This window comes from Aspergillus ibericus (assembly GCF_003184845.1).
Source record: "Aspergillus ibericus CBS 121593 unplaced genomic scaffold BO80scaffold_79, whole genome shotgun sequence".
In the NCBI taxonomy this organism is placed as follows: domain Eukaryota; kingdom Fungi; phylum Ascomycota; class Eurotiomycetes; order Eurotiales; family Aspergillaceae; genus Aspergillus; species Aspergillus ibericus.
In genome coordinates this window covers 1-18,161 of record NW_020292177.1, presented here as the reverse complement: position 1 = coordinate 18,161, position 18,161 = coordinate 1, and the positions used below count along the sequence as shown (strand labels likewise).

The 18,161-nt window shown below is 50.4% G+C and overlaps 8 protein-coding genes and 1 non-coding gene across 9 annotated transcripts; 2 read left to right on the top strand and 7 right to left on the bottom strand.

Annotated features, from left to right (window-relative positions):
• Nucleotides 1-279: 279 nt before the first annotated feature.
• On the bottom strand, nucleotides 280-864 carry BO80DRAFT_369198 (YwbE family protein; the record flags this gene model as incomplete). Its single annotated transcript, XM_025716381.1, has 2 exons — nucleotides 280-547; nucleotides 656-864. 2 exons carry the CDS (start codon nucleotides 862-864, stop codon nucleotides 280-282), a joined length of 477 nt encoding a protein of 158 aa, XP_025569599.1.
• Nucleotides 865-1,484: 620 nt separating this feature from the next.
• BO80DRAFT_487247 (thiamine diphosphate-binding protein) lies at nucleotides 1,485-3,388 on the bottom strand (the record flags this gene model as incomplete). The annotated part of the gene is made up of 3 exons (XM_025723543.1): nucleotides 1,485-3,113; nucleotides 3,157-3,279; nucleotides 3,380-3,388. The coding sequence occupies 3 exons, from the start codon at nucleotides 3,386-3,388 to the stop codon at nucleotides 1,485-1,487; spliced, it is 1,761 nt and encodes a 586-aa protein (XP_025569598.1).
• Nucleotides 3,389-5,325: 1,937 nt separating this feature from the next.
• BO80DRAFT_t297 lies at nucleotides 5,326-5,437 on the bottom strand. Its single transcript has one exon. It is a non-coding gene; the product is annotated as a tRNA-Leu (tRNA).
• Nucleotides 5,438-7,062: 1,625 nt separating this feature from the next.
• BO80DRAFT_369161 (uncharacterized protein) lies at nucleotides 7,063-8,157 on the bottom strand (the record flags this gene model as incomplete). The annotated part of the gene is made up of 2 exons (XM_025716377.1): nucleotides 7,063-7,335; nucleotides 7,501-8,157. The coding sequence occupies 2 exons, from the start codon at nucleotides 8,155-8,157 to the stop codon at nucleotides 7,063-7,065; spliced, it is 930 nt and encodes a 309-aa protein (XP_025569597.1).
• A 2,157-nt stretch (nucleotides 8,158-10,314) lies between these two features.
• Nucleotides 10,315-11,340, bottom strand: BO80DRAFT_439513 (uncharacterized protein; the record flags this gene model as incomplete). The annotated part of the gene is made up of 1 exon (XM_025721082.1): nucleotides 10,315-11,340. One exon carries the CDS (start codon nucleotides 11,338-11,340, stop codon nucleotides 10,315-10,317), a length of 1,026 nt encoding a protein of 341 aa, XP_025569596.1.
• A 688-nt stretch (nucleotides 11,341-12,028) lies between these two features.
• BO80DRAFT_497846 (VOC family protein) lies at nucleotides 12,029-12,637 on the top strand. The gene is made up of 3 exons (XM_025724101.1): nucleotides 12,029-12,175; nucleotides 12,230-12,484; nucleotides 12,532-12,637. The coding sequence occupies exons 1-3, from the start codon at nucleotides 12,033-12,035 to the stop codon at nucleotides 12,548-12,550; spliced, it is 417 nt and encodes a 138-aa protein (XP_025569595.1). The 5' UTR covers nucleotides 12,029-12,032; the 3' UTR covers nucleotides 12,551-12,637.
• A 291-nt stretch (nucleotides 12,638-12,928) lies between these two features.
• Nucleotides 12,929-13,664, bottom strand: BO80DRAFT_429989 (uncharacterized protein). Its single transcript, XM_025720606.1, has 3 exons — nucleotides 13,566-13,664; nucleotides 13,387-13,461; nucleotides 12,929-13,258 (listed from the first exon to the last, which is right to left on the bottom strand). The coding sequence occupies exons 1-3, from the start codon at nucleotides 13,572-13,574 to the stop codon at nucleotides 13,106-13,108; spliced, it is 237 nt and encodes a 78-aa protein (XP_025569594.1). The 5' UTR covers nucleotides 13,575-13,664; the 3' UTR covers nucleotides 12,929-13,105.
• Nucleotides 13,665-14,193: 529 nt separating this feature from the next.
• On the top strand, nucleotides 14,194-16,827 carry BO80DRAFT_429988 (uncharacterized protein). The gene is made up of 5 exons (XM_025720605.1): nucleotides 14,194-14,453; nucleotides 14,506-14,730; nucleotides 14,777-14,960; nucleotides 15,009-16,034; nucleotides 16,083-16,827. Exons 1-5 carry the CDS (start codon nucleotides 14,370-14,372, stop codon nucleotides 16,688-16,690), a joined length of 2,127 nt encoding a protein of 708 aa, XP_025569593.1. The 5' UTR covers nucleotides 14,194-14,369; the 3' UTR covers nucleotides 16,691-16,827.
• Nucleotides 16,812-17,336, bottom strand: BO80DRAFT_266656 (uncharacterized protein). Its single transcript, XM_025714793.1, has 2 exons — nucleotides 17,222-17,336; nucleotides 16,812-17,174 (listed from the first exon to the last, which is right to left on the bottom strand). Exons 1-2 carry the CDS (start codon nucleotides 17,284-17,286, stop codon nucleotides 16,934-16,936), a joined length of 306 nt encoding a protein of 101 aa, XP_025569592.1. The 5' UTR covers nucleotides 17,287-17,336; the 3' UTR covers nucleotides 16,812-16,933.
• Nucleotides 17,337-18,161: the final 825 nt, after the last annotated feature.

The window sequence follows — 18,161 nt, the reverse complement described above, 5'->3', positions numbered from 1 at the left end:
CGCATTGCTTCCTGCTTTCTTTCTTCTGTTTTCAGGCAGTATTGACTCGGAAAACAGTAGAACATATGCTCTACCACCCTATTCAATGAGGCCGTCAAACCTCGCAGATGGCATCACAGAGCATCTCGGCAAGATTATATCCTATTGCCAGATCCATCCAGATTAGACTATTGTTCGGCCATCCCTTCTAGCTCATGGAATTATTATCCCCTTCCCAAAAACACAGCCAACAAAAATAAAAGCTCACCTATCCCATACATCAAGGATAATTTCAAAGGATCAATCAAAATGCCCCGCCACATGATGCGCAACGGCAGCCTCATCCCCCTGGAAGTCTCCACACACCGGACACGTCACGATGCCATACTCAAAGTCGGCATGATCCTGTCCTTCACCCTCACCACTACTCCCACCCTGCCTCCCTCTCCCTCTCCCCCTCTGCCTCCCCGCAGAATTAGTCACATATGCATCCAACCCAATGCTCTCCTCCGGCCCTCCCCCTTCTCCATCCTGCTCCACCCCCGCAAACCTGACTCTCCTCCCATCCCTCCTCCCTCTTCTCCCTCTCCCACTGCCTCCTTCCCCTTCAGCCCCACCATAACCACCCCCACCACCATCCCCGTTCTCCCCAGCACTCCCCACTCCCACCTCCAACCCCCCAACAAAAGAAGGAGGATTGGAAGAAAGAGATTGTACCCTCCCCACCCTCCCATCCCGTAACCGGACTTTAATCCCCCTCGGATGATTCCCCCTCGTCAAAACATCCGCCACGGTGCCCGTGACAGTCCGACCCGTGGGTTGATCTTTTTTCAGAACGATGTTCACACACGCGCCGGGGATGACTTCGGTGGTTGTGGGGGGCATTTTCCTTCTTCTTCTTCTTCCACCACCAGGTGGGATTTTGGGGGGTGGGTAGAGTTGGTTGTTTTGATGGGGGGTTGTGGTGGGGAGTATGGTATGTTTGAAAGCGTGGGGGATGAAATTATGGATTGTGGGTTGGGTGGGTGTTAGATTGATTGATAGATAGTATTGTGTATGGAGTAGGTTGGGTTGGATTGGGTTGGGTTGCATGGATGCGGGATGGAAATTGAAGGGTAGTGGGGCAGGATTTGCGGGTGGGATGGATGGATGGATGGATGGGAGTGGGGCCACGTGACTGTTTCTCAACCGGCTGTTTGCCCTGCATCTTATAGAGAGAAATGGATGGGTAGATGGAAGCTTAAAATGAGAGTGGAGAATTTTGGTATGTGCTACGGTGAGGAATATCAAATCAGAGAAGATTCATCGGGGATAAGTCTCAATCGATATGAATAGGTTGGTAGTTGCGTTGGGAGATATGTCATGTGATATGTCTGAGGGTATGCAAGCCCTGATCCAGCTTTCCCAAAGTAACAGAAGAGTGAATGTATCCTATTCACCAGGTCTATACGTTACTTCTCACAGTAAACTAACAGCAAGCACTTCCCCAGCCCCTTGGCAACGATCTACCCAATAATCACATCCAACTCCACCGACATCCCCTCCTCCCTCACGACCCTAACCCCCTCCCGAATCGCCCCATCCAACTCCCTCACACACCGCACTCTCGTGGTCCACAACCGCCCATTCGCCGCCGCCTTCGCGACGCCCCCATAATCCGGCCCATCCGTGACCAACGAGATCCCCAACTCCTCATTCGACCACCCCGCCGCCACGCCCCCCGGATGCACATCCACCAAACACTGCCTCGTGGCATTCCACCCGCCATTATTCAAGATCACCGTGAGAAACGGACATCCGTACCGATGACTCGCCCAGTAGACTGCCGTGGGGACGGAGAAGACGAAGCTGCCGTCGCTGGTGATGCTGCAGATGAAGGGGGGTTGCTGATGGTCAGATTTAGGGTTGGCGGTGGGTCGATCGGAGAGGTCGTAGCGTGCCGTGGCGAGTTTCACCCCGATACTGGCGCCGCCAGCCCAGCCGAGGCTGCTGCCGCCTTTGGTGAGGTGGGTACCGGGACGAGTCAGTTGTAGCTGCTCGGTCATGGCGACTTGGTGGGTGACGGAGTCGGTCACGTAGATGGTATCTGAAGGGACGAGGGCACGGATGCGGCTGCAGAGGTAGTCCACGGTGCAGGGTGCGTCGGGGGTGTCGAGGAGTTTAGTGGCGCGGGTGTGGATGAGGGATTGGCCTTCGGCGTGCGATGAGCGGAGGGCGTCGCGACGGGTGGTCCAGGTGGTTTGGAGGTCTGGGAGGCGGGGAGAGGAGGTGATGTATGTGTTCAGTTGGGTGAGTGCGGCGGCGGTGTCGGCGTGGAAGGTAGCCGTGGCACCGATGTCGAACATGTTCCTGCGTTCCTTCCGCGGGTCGAGATCGATGTGGTAGACTTCTGCGTCTGGGGAGGGGTGCACCCGGCGAGGGATCCAAGGGACGTCGGTGTCAAGCGCCAGGATCACGTCGGCAGATTGGATGGCCGGGGCGGCGCCAGTGCCTCGGGTGACGCAGGCTGGGTGCGTGGTGGGGAAGCAGACCTCGCGGAGTTCGGAGTCGAAGACGCGCAGACCGTGGATGGTGTCGGCGAGTTTGATGAGTTCGTTGACTGCGCGGTGGTTCCGACCGATATAGCCGGTGACGACGAGGGGGGCTTTTGCGTCGAGGAGGGCGTTGCCGATGACTTCGACGGCTTCATGCGGGAGAGAGCCGAGGATGCAGGATGGGATGGGTTTGGGACGAGGCTGTAGCGAGGGGACGGGGTTGGCGAGGATCTCGCGAGTGGCTGTGAGGTAGACGGGACCAGGGGAGCCGGTGGTGGCCATGAGGACGGCGCGATGCACGAGACTGCTGACGTTATGAGGGGATTTGATTTCCGCGCTGAAACGGCTGTAGGGAGCCACAATGGCGGCCTGGTCTCGGATATCTTGGTACCCCTGGACATGTTCGGAACGCGAACCCGGAGCCTCGCCATGTAGGGTTGATGGGGCGACACCGGCGAAGATCATGACCGGAGCACGGCCACTGGATGCATTGTGCAGACCCTGACCGAGCGCGGCGGTCCCCACGTCGACGTGGGCCAGCACACAGGCCGGTTTATGGCTGATGCAGGCATAGCCATCGGCAGCGGACATGGCCACGAACTGGGCGATCAGCGGGGATCGGATACCGGGCTGAGGGACATACCTCGTGCTGGAATAGGATCATCTTGGGGGACTGGCGAGTGGGGTCATTTTGACGACGGACATAGGCCTCGATGATGCTGGGATGGTCGGAGCCTAGGACGGTAAAGAGGTGGTCGACGCCAGCCTGTCATGGTGAGATGATGTTTGCAGAGGAGGATAGCCGGATAGATACCTCGGCCAGGGCCTCGAGAAAAGCATCTGCCACGGTAGGGGGTGCAGTTTACGTCAGACATTTTGTGATGGATGATGGTCAGGAAGTGTCAGGGGTCTGTTAGCCTCCTTTATGCGGTTGCTCGTGCATGATGTGGTCCCCTTTGTCGGCCGTTGACCGCGTCCAGATCAGCATCTAGTGAGTCGCGGGAGGCTAGAGGCAGGGACAGCCACTGAGATGTTGCCAAGGGCTGGCTAAGTACTAGGCTAAGGGCATCAGGATTCCGTTGGTGCAGTCTGCTGTTTGCCGACAAAAACGTGGCTCATCCGTTTGTAAGACCTCATTGTACACATTCCCTACTGATGTACTGGCCTATGGATGTTCCCTATGAATGGTTGGTAGCCTCCAGAGGCTATTCGATGGATTCCTTGATAGCCCCGGGACCACCCTACGAGACCTGCAACGAGCCCGGATACAGGAAAGATTCCGGGATTTGAGAAACCAACTCGACATGTATAAGAAATAACAGCCTATCCTTGATACCGGAGGCAGCGGGATCCTGAGGAATCGGGTATGGATTACAATGATATCATCAGGGGGGTGAATCATTCCTACATGGACAATACAGATCATGGAACCAGCGTTTTCCATCTAGTCCAAGAGATCTACATCAAGGCTACGATCGATGTTGGAAGCCTCGTTGAAAGTCTTGAGGAGACAGGGTGCAACAGCCTACGTGGCGCATGCAGTCCCTACCTACATATAAACTCCAGCAAGCCCGCCACGACGCCGTAGCATCTAAGGCATTAACGGTATAAGTTTGCCTATCACATCAAAGATTTCCACAACAACATCGAGGATACCATCAATGTCCGAGGCAACGCCACTATCCTAATATTCTACGGCATCTTGTTTCGGGGGCGGCGAGAGAAGGGTTTTCCCTCACTATATATATGTTAATTGGAAATGGTTCTCCCATTTTTTTCGGGGAGGTCAATGTCCGAGCATCCAACATTAACATGTGTGTGTACCCATCACCAGGCGCAGTTGCGCGACTTTAAGTGAGATCCTTCGGAGACGGGACAGACATTCAGCGCCTGATCGAAGCTGGAGTTACTACACGGATCTTGGAGCTTTCACGACGGGGTAATCATAACGACTCCAGCGAGTCAACGCTCTCTAGCGTACAGGGCAGGTCTGCTGTGTGCACAAAAATTGTGGAGAGAGCTATATATAGTTGATAGATGGGACTGTATACTGTCGTGAAAAGTTCTACTCCGACGACGACCCAGTGAGAAGGGCTTTTGGGAACGAGATTATGGGCATGAAACAATTGCCAGGGCTTTATGGAGGCAGTAGGTTTACCTGTCACTTTTGATTGTGCTATGGAGGACCAGAGTCAAATACCAGCCAGGAAGTTTCGTTACATCGAAATAGCTCTTCTTTGGTACCTGCTTTCTACTCTGTCTTGTTTTCAAGTTCGGTGTCGTAGTAGACTTTCTTTACATGCTCGAGGCGGAATATAGGCTTATTAAACATAAGACTTATATATTGGTAGTCAACAACGATTAGGACCTATTATTCCCAGCAAGAACATAGCATCCATGTCTTCCCACCAAATAGATCCTAAAACCGTAACAAGACTAGCTAAGGCAAGTTCAAAGCTATACACCAATCTCGCAACATCTGTAAAGAGATATCCCAGTATCAGAGTATATCGTAGTGATTCCGGTGCATGTTCTCATGCCTTTGATCATTTCAACTTTCACCTGAACGTATGCAAGTCCATTTGGTGTTCTCCGAGGGAGCTATCCGGATCCTTCCGAAAATGTGGAAATGTAGAGATGATTTAGACAAAATTCAAAAAAGATACCTCTTCTGAGCCACTAGGATCAAAACATGCACCCCAGCACCTATACCCCCAAGTGAGGAAGATTCATAAAAATGAAGATCGATGAGTCACGTCAAGCCATATTGTATCGCCTAACGGAGCCCGCTACGTCGAAAAAAAGGAAAAGATGACAAGAGTGGGATTCGAACCCACGCCATCAAACGATGATCAGGAAGCTGTGAAGCTGAATATTAAGGTGAACCTTAACCTGACGCCTTGGACCAACTCGGCCATCTTGCCGTGAGAGTTGTGAAGGTCTAAATGTGTACATGTGGCTCGGATCCCTTGGTACGGGGTCAGTGTCTTGAATACGTGGACATGTTCGGGGTTGAAGTACTGTACAACATCTAAATAGACAGGTTCTTATGATGAGAATGATTACTGTATCTATCTTCCTGCTAAAGAGGGATGTTAACTAGACGCTAGGACACGCATTTCTGTATCCAGAGGAAAAAAAAAAAAGGAGAGGATTCAGTAAGCTAAAATCAGGTGCATGTATGCCAGGCATTCTCACGAGCTGTGTGTTTAATGTATAACATGTCAGCTTTGTTCAAACTGAATTCGCTCGTTGAGGCATGTCACGACGTTGCCTCAACAACGTACTCCAAAAAAAATTAGGCTTCAAGTTCAAGGCATACAATTAGCATCATAGATTTTTGGGACATCTGAACTGAATATGAACCCTAGGCGAGCGTGTTAAAGTATGATACCTGGTGAAATCAGCCATGAAAGCACTCATAGAAGTCCATCAGGGCCCCTGATCGTGGCCTTGAAATACTTAGCCAGAATGAACCTATGGCTGACGGGCAGGATAGGAAGCTGCAGTCAAACCTGCACGATGCTCCGGAACAAAGAAAGTCTGGAATTTGATAGGCCTTATTACAGCAAATAGGTCGATTATCAAGAGATGCAGACAAAGAATAAGACAAGGCAGTTTATGGCGGATTCTAGATAAAAAAATCCTGCTTGCTTATATTCACAAAGACGGCTGTCCTTTTTGTCCTTGTCGCACTATAGCGGGAAATGCCGTTCTCAATAACTATATGTGTTGAATTGGAACACAGAGTGGGGGATTTTTTGAGGAGGCGCTACACGTACACCCGGCATTCTAGCTATTGTTAATATACTACAAGTAGATATAACTGAGCCATATTCTCAAGAACACTCTCTCTAGACAAACTCGATGTTCAGGAACTGAAAATTTGATAAGAAGGGAAGTTATCATGATTCACCTGAGCCTAGCCTTTGTTTAGACATAGGTAAATCTCAGCTTGCTGATTCGATATGGAATGAATATTGACGGAAGGTCATACCGACATCACACCCTTTGAGAGGACCTGCGAGACTTGTGGAGCCTACTCAAATCATACGATGATGAGATACCGACAGGAGATAGGACATGTCTATCTCAAACTCAGTGCAAAGGAGTCCAAAGAAAGCTCGGTAGTTCTACATCGTGGTATGCGATAGTACCGTTTATATCAAGGCCACGCGGAGCCGTTCATAGTAGGATTTCTTTGTACCGCGTAGAGCGCGAATGGTCTGATGGTATGTAAATCAGTGAATAGTACGCAGTGTTGATTATGACGAGATCGTGGACTCCGCCTATATCTCAAAGTTCGTTTCTGAATTCGTATATTAGGTGTTCCTTTAGATTAGCAATAGACGTTCAAGCGTCTACATAGTATCAGCCCCATTGAGAAAGATCGAGCACAGTAAATTAGCCGAAAGTATTACTGAAGGCCAGTTTTCAAGGCCTGCATCGAACTTTTGAGCCACAAGCCCAGTAATTTGGAAGCAACCCTTTTGTTCCTGTTAGGGTTCTGTTTCCCTCGTACTTTGAATTTGACAAGTCGTGCATGTAATCACAACAATGTCCATTCCTCATCCCGATCCTGGTTTCTAGTCCCGCCTTGCACCCGGCCTTGAACCTTTTTGTGAAATCTGGCTATGATAAAGTCCACTGCCCCGGGCGTCTTCCTCCACGCATCATAGGTATAAATCAGACTGCATTGCATCTCTTCGAGTGAACCCGGACTCTCCCTATCCGGTTTCCAGTCGAGAGGAATCTGCGGACTCACAAGAGCTCGCCAATAGTAACCATTCTTCAAGTGAACACTGGCATACAGCTTGTCTATCTGTAGTAGCAGCCTTTCGATCATATCCTGGCGCACTTTGTCATCGAACAGGAGCTCGCACTTTTCCGAGACGATGTGGCTTCGGGCGCATTTGTAGACTACCTCTGAGACTTTCGCGCGACATTCCGAGGCCAATGATTCCAAATGCTTGATGTCCAGGAGCACTTTGATTTTGAGAAGAGTAAGAATGATAGTGTGAGCGAGATCATGGACAAAGTCGACGGGTTCGAAAAAGTCTGATTTGTCGATTGTTTGACCCCGTAGTCGGGGACCGGCGTTGTCATTATCCCTACCCTCTCTCCCCATAGACCACCCTTTCATAAAGTCATAGCATTCCCGGTCCTGGCCCAGAAGTAACATCAGTACTGGTGCGAGCCTGCGCAACCCCAGAGGATCACGAGGCGACAGTCTCAAAAGAGCCAGCACCTGGGTCAATTGGACTTGGAGAGACTCCCGTGTCCAGATCTTTGATATCGCCTTCAGCAGGCCACAACGCGCTGCCAAGTAGGCTCGCTCATCGGCGCCTCTCTGCCAGTATATCCGCTTCCGGCGACGACCATCCCCATTGCGCCCGGAAGGATGCCTTTGGAGGTCCTCAGATGGACTCATGAAGTCCTCAAGAGTGAACGGTAGCCCGCATTCTTCCGACTCTATGTTAATTCGGTTTTCCAAGATTTTGGTGCAGGCTTGCTCATGTGCTCCCCTATCGGCAGCTTCGTGTTCCTGACTGCAGTAAGGCATGATCTGGCATTTGTTGCATTGGAAGAGATTGTTGTGTGAACCACAGACCCCGCAGCCCGAAGGGAGCTTAGTTGAGTCCATCCTGCGATAGCCTTGGAATCGACATTAGCAGATGAGAATAACGTAGAAAGGCAGCCAGGAGACCCACTTGGTGAGCAAATAAATGCAAGATCGTTGGACGGTGAACGACAAAACTGGTCAGTTAGCGGGCTGCTTATATGTTCGGTGTCAATACCACTGATTTCTAGGCTATAGCCTGGAAAGCTGGCTCGGAAGGCTGAGACTCGGCTGTAATAAGGCATAATCCGGCGACAAAGGGCACATGGATAGTAGCTGCCATCTTGCGCCCGGATTGGAGGAATCTAGTTGAGTCACAGGATCAGGCAAGTTCTCGTGGCCCATGTCAAATTTATCCACGGCAACCTCCCTGCTCGCAGATAACTCCTAATGGGGATTGCCAGGATGGTGGCATGTTCTGTTGGTTGAGCCGTTCAGTCAGACCCATTAAGGCCAGCTTCAGGTAGATTCCGATGGTCAGGACATAACAAAGCATCGGGGTGCATATAGGTGACTAATATAGTTATTTGATGATGGAGATCTCCGCGACCTTTCAAAGCAAGAAATTCTTCACAGGATAGCATTATTTAACCAGCAGAGTTCCTTCCCTCATTGCAGTAGGTGCCTGAGGGATAATCTCCTGCCTGAGGCCAAATAATTTTCTTCCTCGGAAGTACATGTCCCTGTTGACTCACACGCTGTCATCCAAAACCGAGTTAATGAGTCAGTCTTCGGGCAAAGCAATGGATGATTTCGTAAAAGCGTAAGTCAACCGGATCTGCAACTGGGGGTTATGCAGATGGGTGGCTATTCACATCAGGTAGGCCCCTAATTGTTGTATATTGTCAAAACCACTACCACGTAGACCAAAAATATACATTCCTCCTAGAAACTGATGTAAAGGATATAATGTCCCAACTTATATTGCCTTTGGTGGCAATGTTTCGGAAGATGACAGTCTCAACGGCCCAGAATCATACACCCATCTCTTTCAGCATCATGGCACGTGACGCAATCATATCGACACCAACTACTGCGTACCATCGACGCAGGCATTTAGGAGGTAGATCTGACGACATGACTCACAGGGCCTAATCAGTCGAATACATCATACCGCTTCTTATAGTTATTTGTGCTACTCGTGTGGCGATCCCTGGAAGTATCCAACTAATTTATCGCTCCCCTCCGAAGCCAGCCTTGCTATATTTATCGCGTCAGGCACTTGCAGAAGGAAATTGCCTACCCTGAGCCGGAAGTTGTAAACTGGCTATCCATACGCCTCTATGACAGCATCATATAATCTCGCTGAAGGCCCGTGCAAGTCCTTGCCTTGCCAGGTGCATTTTGTCCCATTTCTACCAATCACCACGACTAACTCACCTTATACCACCAACGCCGCATCCAACTTCACCCACATCATGGAGCTAGACCCCACCGACTCCCTTCAGCGGCACATTATCGCCAGTCGGAGCATCCTAATCGAGTGCTCCCGCAATTACGTGCTAAAGAATGAGCACCAGCGCAAGATTGACGCATGGAAAAACACCCTCGACGCATGGCCCGCACCATTGAATGCAGACAATCTTGGCCATGCGCTAACTTCACGCCATATCCACTCCGTCCTCAGCTGTGTTTCGCGTCATCTCAGCACCATGCCAAAGGCAGCTGCGACGGAGCTTTTCTCCGCTTGGATGGAAGATAACACAATGAGGGTTTTGATGGACGAGGTGGAAAGGATCATCAAGACAACTAAGGTGTCGGAAAGGCAGGCAGGTGTGTCTGATACTAAGTTCTTGGAGAAGGAGAATCAAGACCCTGCTTTGGGATGGCATTAGACTGTTAGTTTCGGGAGAGTGGGCTGAGGACTTGGTGAGCTGATTATAGCTTGGTTGAGGCTGGGCTATTGTGTATTTTTGGGTATTTTGGAAAGTGGATCCTGGCTGAAGGCGCAAATGTCGGTAGTTGATTGATACAGGCTTCAATATCTGGTATTGAGCTTTATGTTAGGTATCGATTTCAATAGTTTAGGAGTTGGGAGAACGAACAAGTAACGGTATACCGTCTTGTTATTCTGTCTTAATGCATATAGTTCTCTGCAAGTACATGTCCGGGTAATTACCAACTGATATCAGATTTCTTTGATTTCTTTCAGATACATAGGTTTGCTTCATAAGAATAATACTAGGAGTCCATACTCTCTTTCAAAACCTTGGCCTCGATAAACTGAATCGCCCCTGGTGTCTCAGCCCACGAGCTGGTATTCTCAACCATAATGCACCGAAATGGCCACTCGTCATATTTCCAGAGATAAACCTCATCTGCGTCCCACCCCACAAGAAATCGCCAGAGATTCTTATGTACCCCCTTGACCCTTTGGTATAGGTCCTCGATTTGTCTATCCAATTCGTTGATCATTTGCCGACGAGCCCTGATCCTCACGAACTTTTCATTTCCGCAAAGAATCGGGCTGAGAGGTACAAACGACTGAATGATCAAGAGGATCTCAGCAGGAACTCTGCGACCCACAATAGCTGCACACTCGTCCATTTTCCTCAAATCAAGCAGCAGCTTCACCTTGAGGAGGGTGAGTGCGACCATATGGCTAATATCCAGAAATTCATGATTCGTATAGTCGAATGGCTCCAACGCATTCTCGGTCTTGGAATACTGAAGCCAAAAGCGATGGCAGCAGCGGCGGCCTTTCCTACACCAGTCTTGCTGCAGATCCGCAGCGTGTTTCACAAAGCCGTAACAGTCTTCATCTTTACCCAGTCGCAGCATCAGTGCTGGAACGTTTTGCGCTACGCGAGAGTGCTTAGACTGAGCCAAATAGGTGCAGTTGCCCAAGATATCAAAACTGTGAAGAAGCTGAGCCGTAACGGACTCCACATGATGGAGATCCGCAAGTACATCCATCATTGCAAGGGGTGGTGGGATTCCATCGCTATGATCGTCCTCGTCAGAGCCACTGTCATCAGAATCAGACTCTTCTTCCTCGGACCCCTCGCTGGGGTCAGCATCATCCTCGAAAGACCAATAGTAGTCCCTGTAAAAGCTGATGCGATGACAGACGGATCCATGGGAGGGGTGGTCCAAGATCCTGTGTTCCGGACTGCAGTATGGCATCACATTGCACTTGGGGCATACTTGATGGGCGTCTTTCTTGCCGCAGATCCCACAACCGGACGGGAGCGTCTGGGATGTCATGTCGTGCTACGATGGCGATATGATGACCGTCTAGATCAGTGCTAAAGGATAGGAGATATTTGAATGTTGTGTTCCGAGCACGCGTGAAGCTCAATACCATAGGATGAGATATATAGCGCTTTCGGACAGGAAGGCACTGCCTATTTATGCCCAGATCACAACATTCAAATGGCAGGTAGCTAGCACCTTTATATATCTGGTAGTGAAACACTCCATCTTTTTTCCGTCTAAAGTATGCTGGAGTCGGGGAACTCCAAACGGAGTGTCGAAACTGGGCTCTAAACAAGCTGAAAAGGAGAATGTAGTTTGGGTTGTCTCCTGATTATGAATGAGGGGGATAGATCCCAGTCTTCGTCTTCAAATTCAGTCACTCATGTGATTTAATAGTCGTTCAATATAGTGGTACCTACCGCATTGGTAAAAATATATCGGACTTTACTCATGTGAAAATGCGTCGAGATCGACATTACGACAAAGAAAACCGACCATTCATGGACACAATAGCCGAATGACAATCAATACCTTCAGCAGCAGAACAAAGTCTTCCGCGATACTATTTCTGGTCCTTGTCCCAACTATCGGCATCTTGATCACTCCGCCGAACCCGGCGGGTCGATCTCGGCGGAAGCCCCCGACATCTCTCAGAAGCCTTGTCAACCCCGCGTCAAAGTTAGACCAAACCATCCACCACCATGGCCGCTAAGTTTGCTATCAAATCCCTGGACCACTTGGTCCTCACGGTCCGCTCTATTCCTGCGTCTATTGCATTCTACACGGGCCATCTGGGGATGAAACATGAGGTTTTCACTTCCCCCAGTAGCCCGGATATTCAACGGTAATGCGGGGTAAACACACTGTTTCATACAAAATGTACTAACATTACCTTCAGCCATGCGCTGCTCTTTGGTTCCCAGAAGATCAACCTGCATCAAAGTGGCAAGGAATTCGTACCCAAGGCTCAAACTGTCATGCCGGGAAGTGCGGATTTGTGCTTTCTGACGGAGTCTCGAGTGGAGGACGTCCTCAGTGCTTTTCGGGAGGCCAAAATTGAGGTTCTGGAAGGCGGCAAGGTGGTTGAGCGCACCGGTGCCGTTGGGATGATCCGAAGTGTTTACGTGCGGGATCCTGATGGCAATTTGATTGAGTTCGTATCTTTCCTTTGTGTCTATGAAGTGGTACTGATCATGGCAGGGTCTCGAACTACTGTTGATCTGGTACTACATTTATATGTCACCGCGAAATGCAATACTTGCCATCTACATATTTCCAGTTGAAGAAATATATTGCCCGAATTCGGTGTAGTGACTTCATCAGAAGTATGTATGACTGGCTCATCTCCTGCCTAGAATCTATCTTCACTGCCGCTGCTATATACGGCTGCGGTCATTTCCTATCATATACCGCTACGCTCATATTTGCCCGTATAGACTCAGCTGTCTCCTACCGAGACATAAGCTCGACGTGCTTAGACAAGAATAAGCCGCAGGAAAAGAGAACACATATGCTGTGATCACCTGACCATTTGATGCCGATACTGAGGGCATGGTTTAACAGTGAATTTCAGTGTATATATTGCATGTTAGTTATGCGGCACATGCTTAGTCATCTATACAAGCACTAAATTGCGGGATGTGAATTTCGACCTTTTGACATTTTTTCAGCTATTTTCGCACGACACTCCCACCAGGCCGATAATCGCTCAAACCCCATGAATGACTAGATCAGCTATACATGATATCGTGAATCCCATTAGTCCCTCTACCCCTCATTTCTTAGGCACCTCCACAAAGTTAGGAAAGCAGTCCTGCAGGGTCTTGTTGTGCTTGTTGGCAGCATGTTCCGTCAAGGCAGGGGCCCGGGTGGTCTTGAGGAAAGTCGACCGGCACACCTGGCACATGATATCCTTGGCCGCTTCGTTCTGTAGTTGCAGTAAGCATGAGGGCCATTCCATCACCCCTCTGATCGATCGTCCATCCCCAGAACACAAAGTAACACCACCCTACAAATGCCTCATCCAAATCTATTAAACACACAAGAAATACATACGCTCTTCAACTGCGACTTGCCAACACTCTTGGTGTCTTTGGCGTTACGCTCACGCTTGGTGGCGGCTTTGGCTCCCTATGTGATGGTTCATGTAAGTCTTGCAGATGACGCGGTAATCAAGTCGCTAGTCGCTTCACTCGACGAGGAAGGATTCGCGGAGAAGTCGGCGAGTGGCTTACGTTTCCCATGGTGGTGGTGGTGGTTAGTAGTAATCTGGTGTAGATCAAATGGTAGAGATCGAGGTGATGTGGGGAAGATTTTTCGGGGAGAAGAGGTTTTGCGCTTAGTTTGACAGGGGGTTTTATATCGTTTGTTCTTTGCCTGATTGTCGGCCTAGTTGGGCTTGGTCTGGACCGTCGCGGAGGGGCTGTTTGCTTGGTTTGCAGGGCTTTCTTGGTGCCTTAGGCAGGGTGTCTTTGATTGTGCTGTCAGGTGATTAGGCACGTGGTTTACTGCATCCTGTCACTCGTGTTGTTTTACTCCGCACTCCAATCATCTGGGAGGTTACGCTGTCATTCATATCTATGGATGATGCTGTAATTTGATAGACTACTCTCGTTTAATGGCCGTGCGGTCCATCAGAGCAGTATCATTGATGTTTCTGGCATCAAATTCGGAAAATGAGATAGATGACTTCTGCCTAAGTAGTCTCGGATTCTCCATCTCCGACATAGGATTGCCTCGGCACTCGTCTACATCAGGCGGTGGTCATGACAGGCATCCACCGATCATGTCAGACCAAGCAAGCTTTGCTAAGCCATGCGACAAAACTAGCGGCATACTAGCCGTGATAAGGACAAGCCGGACGGCCAATGCGCGGTGCCCATCGATAGTGGCAGGGCCCGGTCCATCTCCGCGCCCCGTGGGTGCCAATGATAACATCCAGCACCAATAAATCCCGCAGTTCAAGGGGCTGAGACGGGCGGTTATTAACCTAGGTTCCCCTCAACCGGGCTGCTGAACTTCAATCAACATCAGCCGCCATGTTGCCCACCACTGATGACATCGCCAAATTTATCTCTGTCGCCCCTGATGCGAATGAGGGGAAGGCTCTGATCTTCCTGCAGGCAGGTCACTGATAGAGATACTGGCAGGGATGTTGACTGATGTGCATTGCAGTGGGCGAATTCCTTGGACGAAGCCCTCAGTTTGTTCTTTGAGGACCCTGACCAATACTCGCAGCCTCCCCCCAACAAAGACAATCCCCGAAGCCAACCTAACGGGGCAGACACGCAGGGACTCCCGCCTTCGTATGAGTCGCATAGGAACCCCGTGAGCAGACCGCAGCGCGGGTCTCACACGAATGTGGTCATTCAGGCGGCGGAGGTTCGCGCTCGGGATGAGGTATGCTTCACGACCATATCGTGTCATTACCTAACGTTGCGTCTAGCAAGAGATGCAGAATATGCTCCAGAATATACAGCGGGTTTATCAGATATACAATAGCGACATTGAGCCCGAGCACGAGGACGGCGACTATGTGACTTGTAACTGCGAGGCTCATCAATACCGAAGGAGGAAAGCAAAGCGAACTGGTGTCCAGGAAATGTGGTCCAAGGCTGTCATGTATCCGGGTTCGTCCATCTTCTAAGTTTCAACCAAAGGAAGCTAATCTTGAGAAGGCGAAAAGGCATACCATGATTGCTATCAGAACTCGGTGTTTACCAATAATCCGTATAGACGGCTCCCCACACCCTTCGGCATTTCCAACTATGTGATGCGGAGGCCTGATCCATTCCGCTATACTGCCTCGGTTCGCCAAACTCTCTCGTTGAATGCAACACTCAACATGAGGGCGCAGACGGCCGTCAATTCTATGGAGCCACAGTGCAACATCTGGGAGATGGACGACCCAGCTGTGGCAGATCAGGGGACATCCTCGGTCGAAAAGACAGGCAGCGTGGAAACAGGCAAACACTCGAAGCTGTCGAGTTTTAAAAAGGCTCTCTCTATGCGGTCTGCCGAGAAGGCGGCTGCCAAGGCAGATAAACTGACTGCGCGCGCTTGGGAGCTACGAAACGCGATATTAAGGGAGGAAAATGGCCGATGGCCAGATTGGGAGATGCGAGAGATCGTCACAATCTATCAGGACAGGGTTGGAATGACTCAAAAGATCGCCGAGCTTCGAACTCAGTATCCCCTGGAGTATCTTCATCTTCTCCGCGCAGGATACTTTGAACCAATACCGGTGGACTGGGCGACCCGCATCTCCAACCCGCTCAAGTTTCGGATCGATGCGCCCGCGGGGTGGCGAGGAATTACGCCGACCTGGCGAGGGTACGAAAACACGGCCGAGGAGCGTCTGTACTGGGTCTTGAACCACAGGGTAGGTAGTAAGGGGGCATGGATGAAGCCGGACTTTATTTCTGCCATGGATATGGCCCGTCGTCGGATGGCCACCGCCGTTGAGCCCCCTCCTGCATATTACTCTCCGGACGACACGTTCCGTCTTCAGGATGCATCCGAGGAGTACTCCAGACAGGTCATGCCAGCCCCTTTCCGAGCTTTCGATCTCCCGGAAACCGCTGCAGATAACACAATGATTTTGCTGGATGTTTCTGGCTCAATGGAGTTTGACCCACTTCGACCCGTGTACAAGGAGTATCTCATTACCGGATTTACCAGCTCCACCCAGCCAAAGAATAAGGGTAAGACATACCCCCTGATCAGTTGCAGAGCCATCTGACTAGCATTAGATGTCGCAAAAGCCATCATTCGACGCTTCACGGATGCCATGTCCAACCACGACCACAACACTCATGGCTACCAGCTCGTGACATTTGCCAGCAAGGCCAGCAACATCGGACTCATCAACCATGCCAATCTGGATGACATGTGGAACAACGTCAAATTCGGGGGTGGGACTCGCGTGATGATCGGCTGGCAGAAAATCAAGGACCTCCATTTTCAACGATACTCCGAGTCCGCAACCTATCACCCAGTCTACGGATGGCAAGCGGGTCCACAAACACCGATACTGAGATTGCTGCTTTTGCTCGATGGCGAAGCCACGGATATGGACGAGTTTGAATTGGATCTGCTCGGGCTGTCCTGGGTTCATGTCACCATCTTTCTGATTGGGGTGGATGGATGTCCGCACCATCATCGTCATGCCAATGAGCTGCAAAGAATCAGCCAGGCTAACCCGCATGTGTCGTTTGTGGAGGCGCAGGGGAATACGCCGGAGCGGTATGTTACTCACGAGCTGCTGAAGCGACATCTGGGGTATGATGTGTCGATGTCGGAGTTTGAGCGACTGGAGCAGTTTCCCGCGAGTGCCGAGCCGCCTTTGTATGAGGAGTGATACTTTTTACTTGCTATCTCAGGTGCCTGCGAGTGCAACACTCATTGACTGTTTGCTGGTTGATTGCGTAACTGCAGGTGTATTTCTGTTTCTTACATATACTCTATTTTATACCACGATCAATGTTAATGTTATGCAGTAGCTAACGCCATGTAAATGATGCTCTATCAGGAATGATAAGACACCGCGCTAAACAGCAATGAAATCTCGAGTAAAATGACAAAATAAATTCCAAATCCCAGGCTACCGTCCATTCGATGCATAATAGCGTTGATCATATTGCTTCATTTGCCTGTACCCCTCGCTGTAGATGGGAGGCGTACCCTGGGGACCCTGTTTTGTATTTCCCTGATTGTATCCATGTTGCGTGTCTTGGTATTCTTGTTGATACTGAGGTTGTTGGTACTGCTCGTGATGGTGACAGTTGCAATGATGGTTTTTATTCTCCCTGGATTTCTTCTTTTCTTGGTATTCGTTGGCAGCCCTAATAATTAGCATCTTCTTGAGGATTATCCTAGATGACACACATACTTGGACCCAGCGCGGAGGAGACCATAAGCGCCGACAAGTTGAATTCCCGTTTTGATAAGGCCCATGTTGCTGAAAAAAAAAAGCAAGGCAAGAGTCGATTAATGTTTGATTGAATTGATGTCAGTTTGAACACCAGAAGACAAGTGATGCGAAGACATCATCCATATATATATCCTCCCGCCGATCCCTTCCATCCCTCCCGACCCACTAACCCTACAAACACGAGGATCCGAACCCGAGCCCAACTGCGCCACGCCATCACAGCCTTACGCTAGTGATACCCTGCCTGAAGCCGATTCATTAAGCATGACCCGCCCCGTACCTCCGTAGCATCCACTTTACCCTTTTGACACCATCAACCCGAATCCGAACCACAGCAGGATGCCCCCCCCGACTCAACCACCGCAAATCCACCCGTGGCTGTCGACGGTGCAAAGCTCGGAAAGTGAAGGTACCCCTCCTTACCCATCATCCAATTATCAAATTGAGTGCAGCTAAGAAGTGTAGTGCAACGAACAACGTCCCCAATGCACGCACTGCGCACGGCATAATCTCCCCTGCGAATATCCACCGCTTCAACCACGCATGTATACATACCCGGGCAGAACCACCACCACCGTCCAATCCCAACCCCCTCTTAGTACATTCCCCTCCCCACAGACATCCAATCTCCAACCACCCCACCTATCCCCCTTCCCCACAACCTCCCTCCGTCTCCTGCAGCAATACATCACCCGCAAGGCCCAAACAATGGGCACCGCGCAGATCCCCTCCGTGCGGGAAATGTGGGAACTCTCTGTCCCCGAAATGGCGTTCGAGTATCCCCTGCTGCTGAATACGCTGCTTGCTGTTGCGGCGGCGCATCGCCTCGCTCAAGTTCCTGGGGAAAGGGATGTGTTGAGGGGGGTTATGGGGGGGGTTATTGGGGGGTTGGTGGATG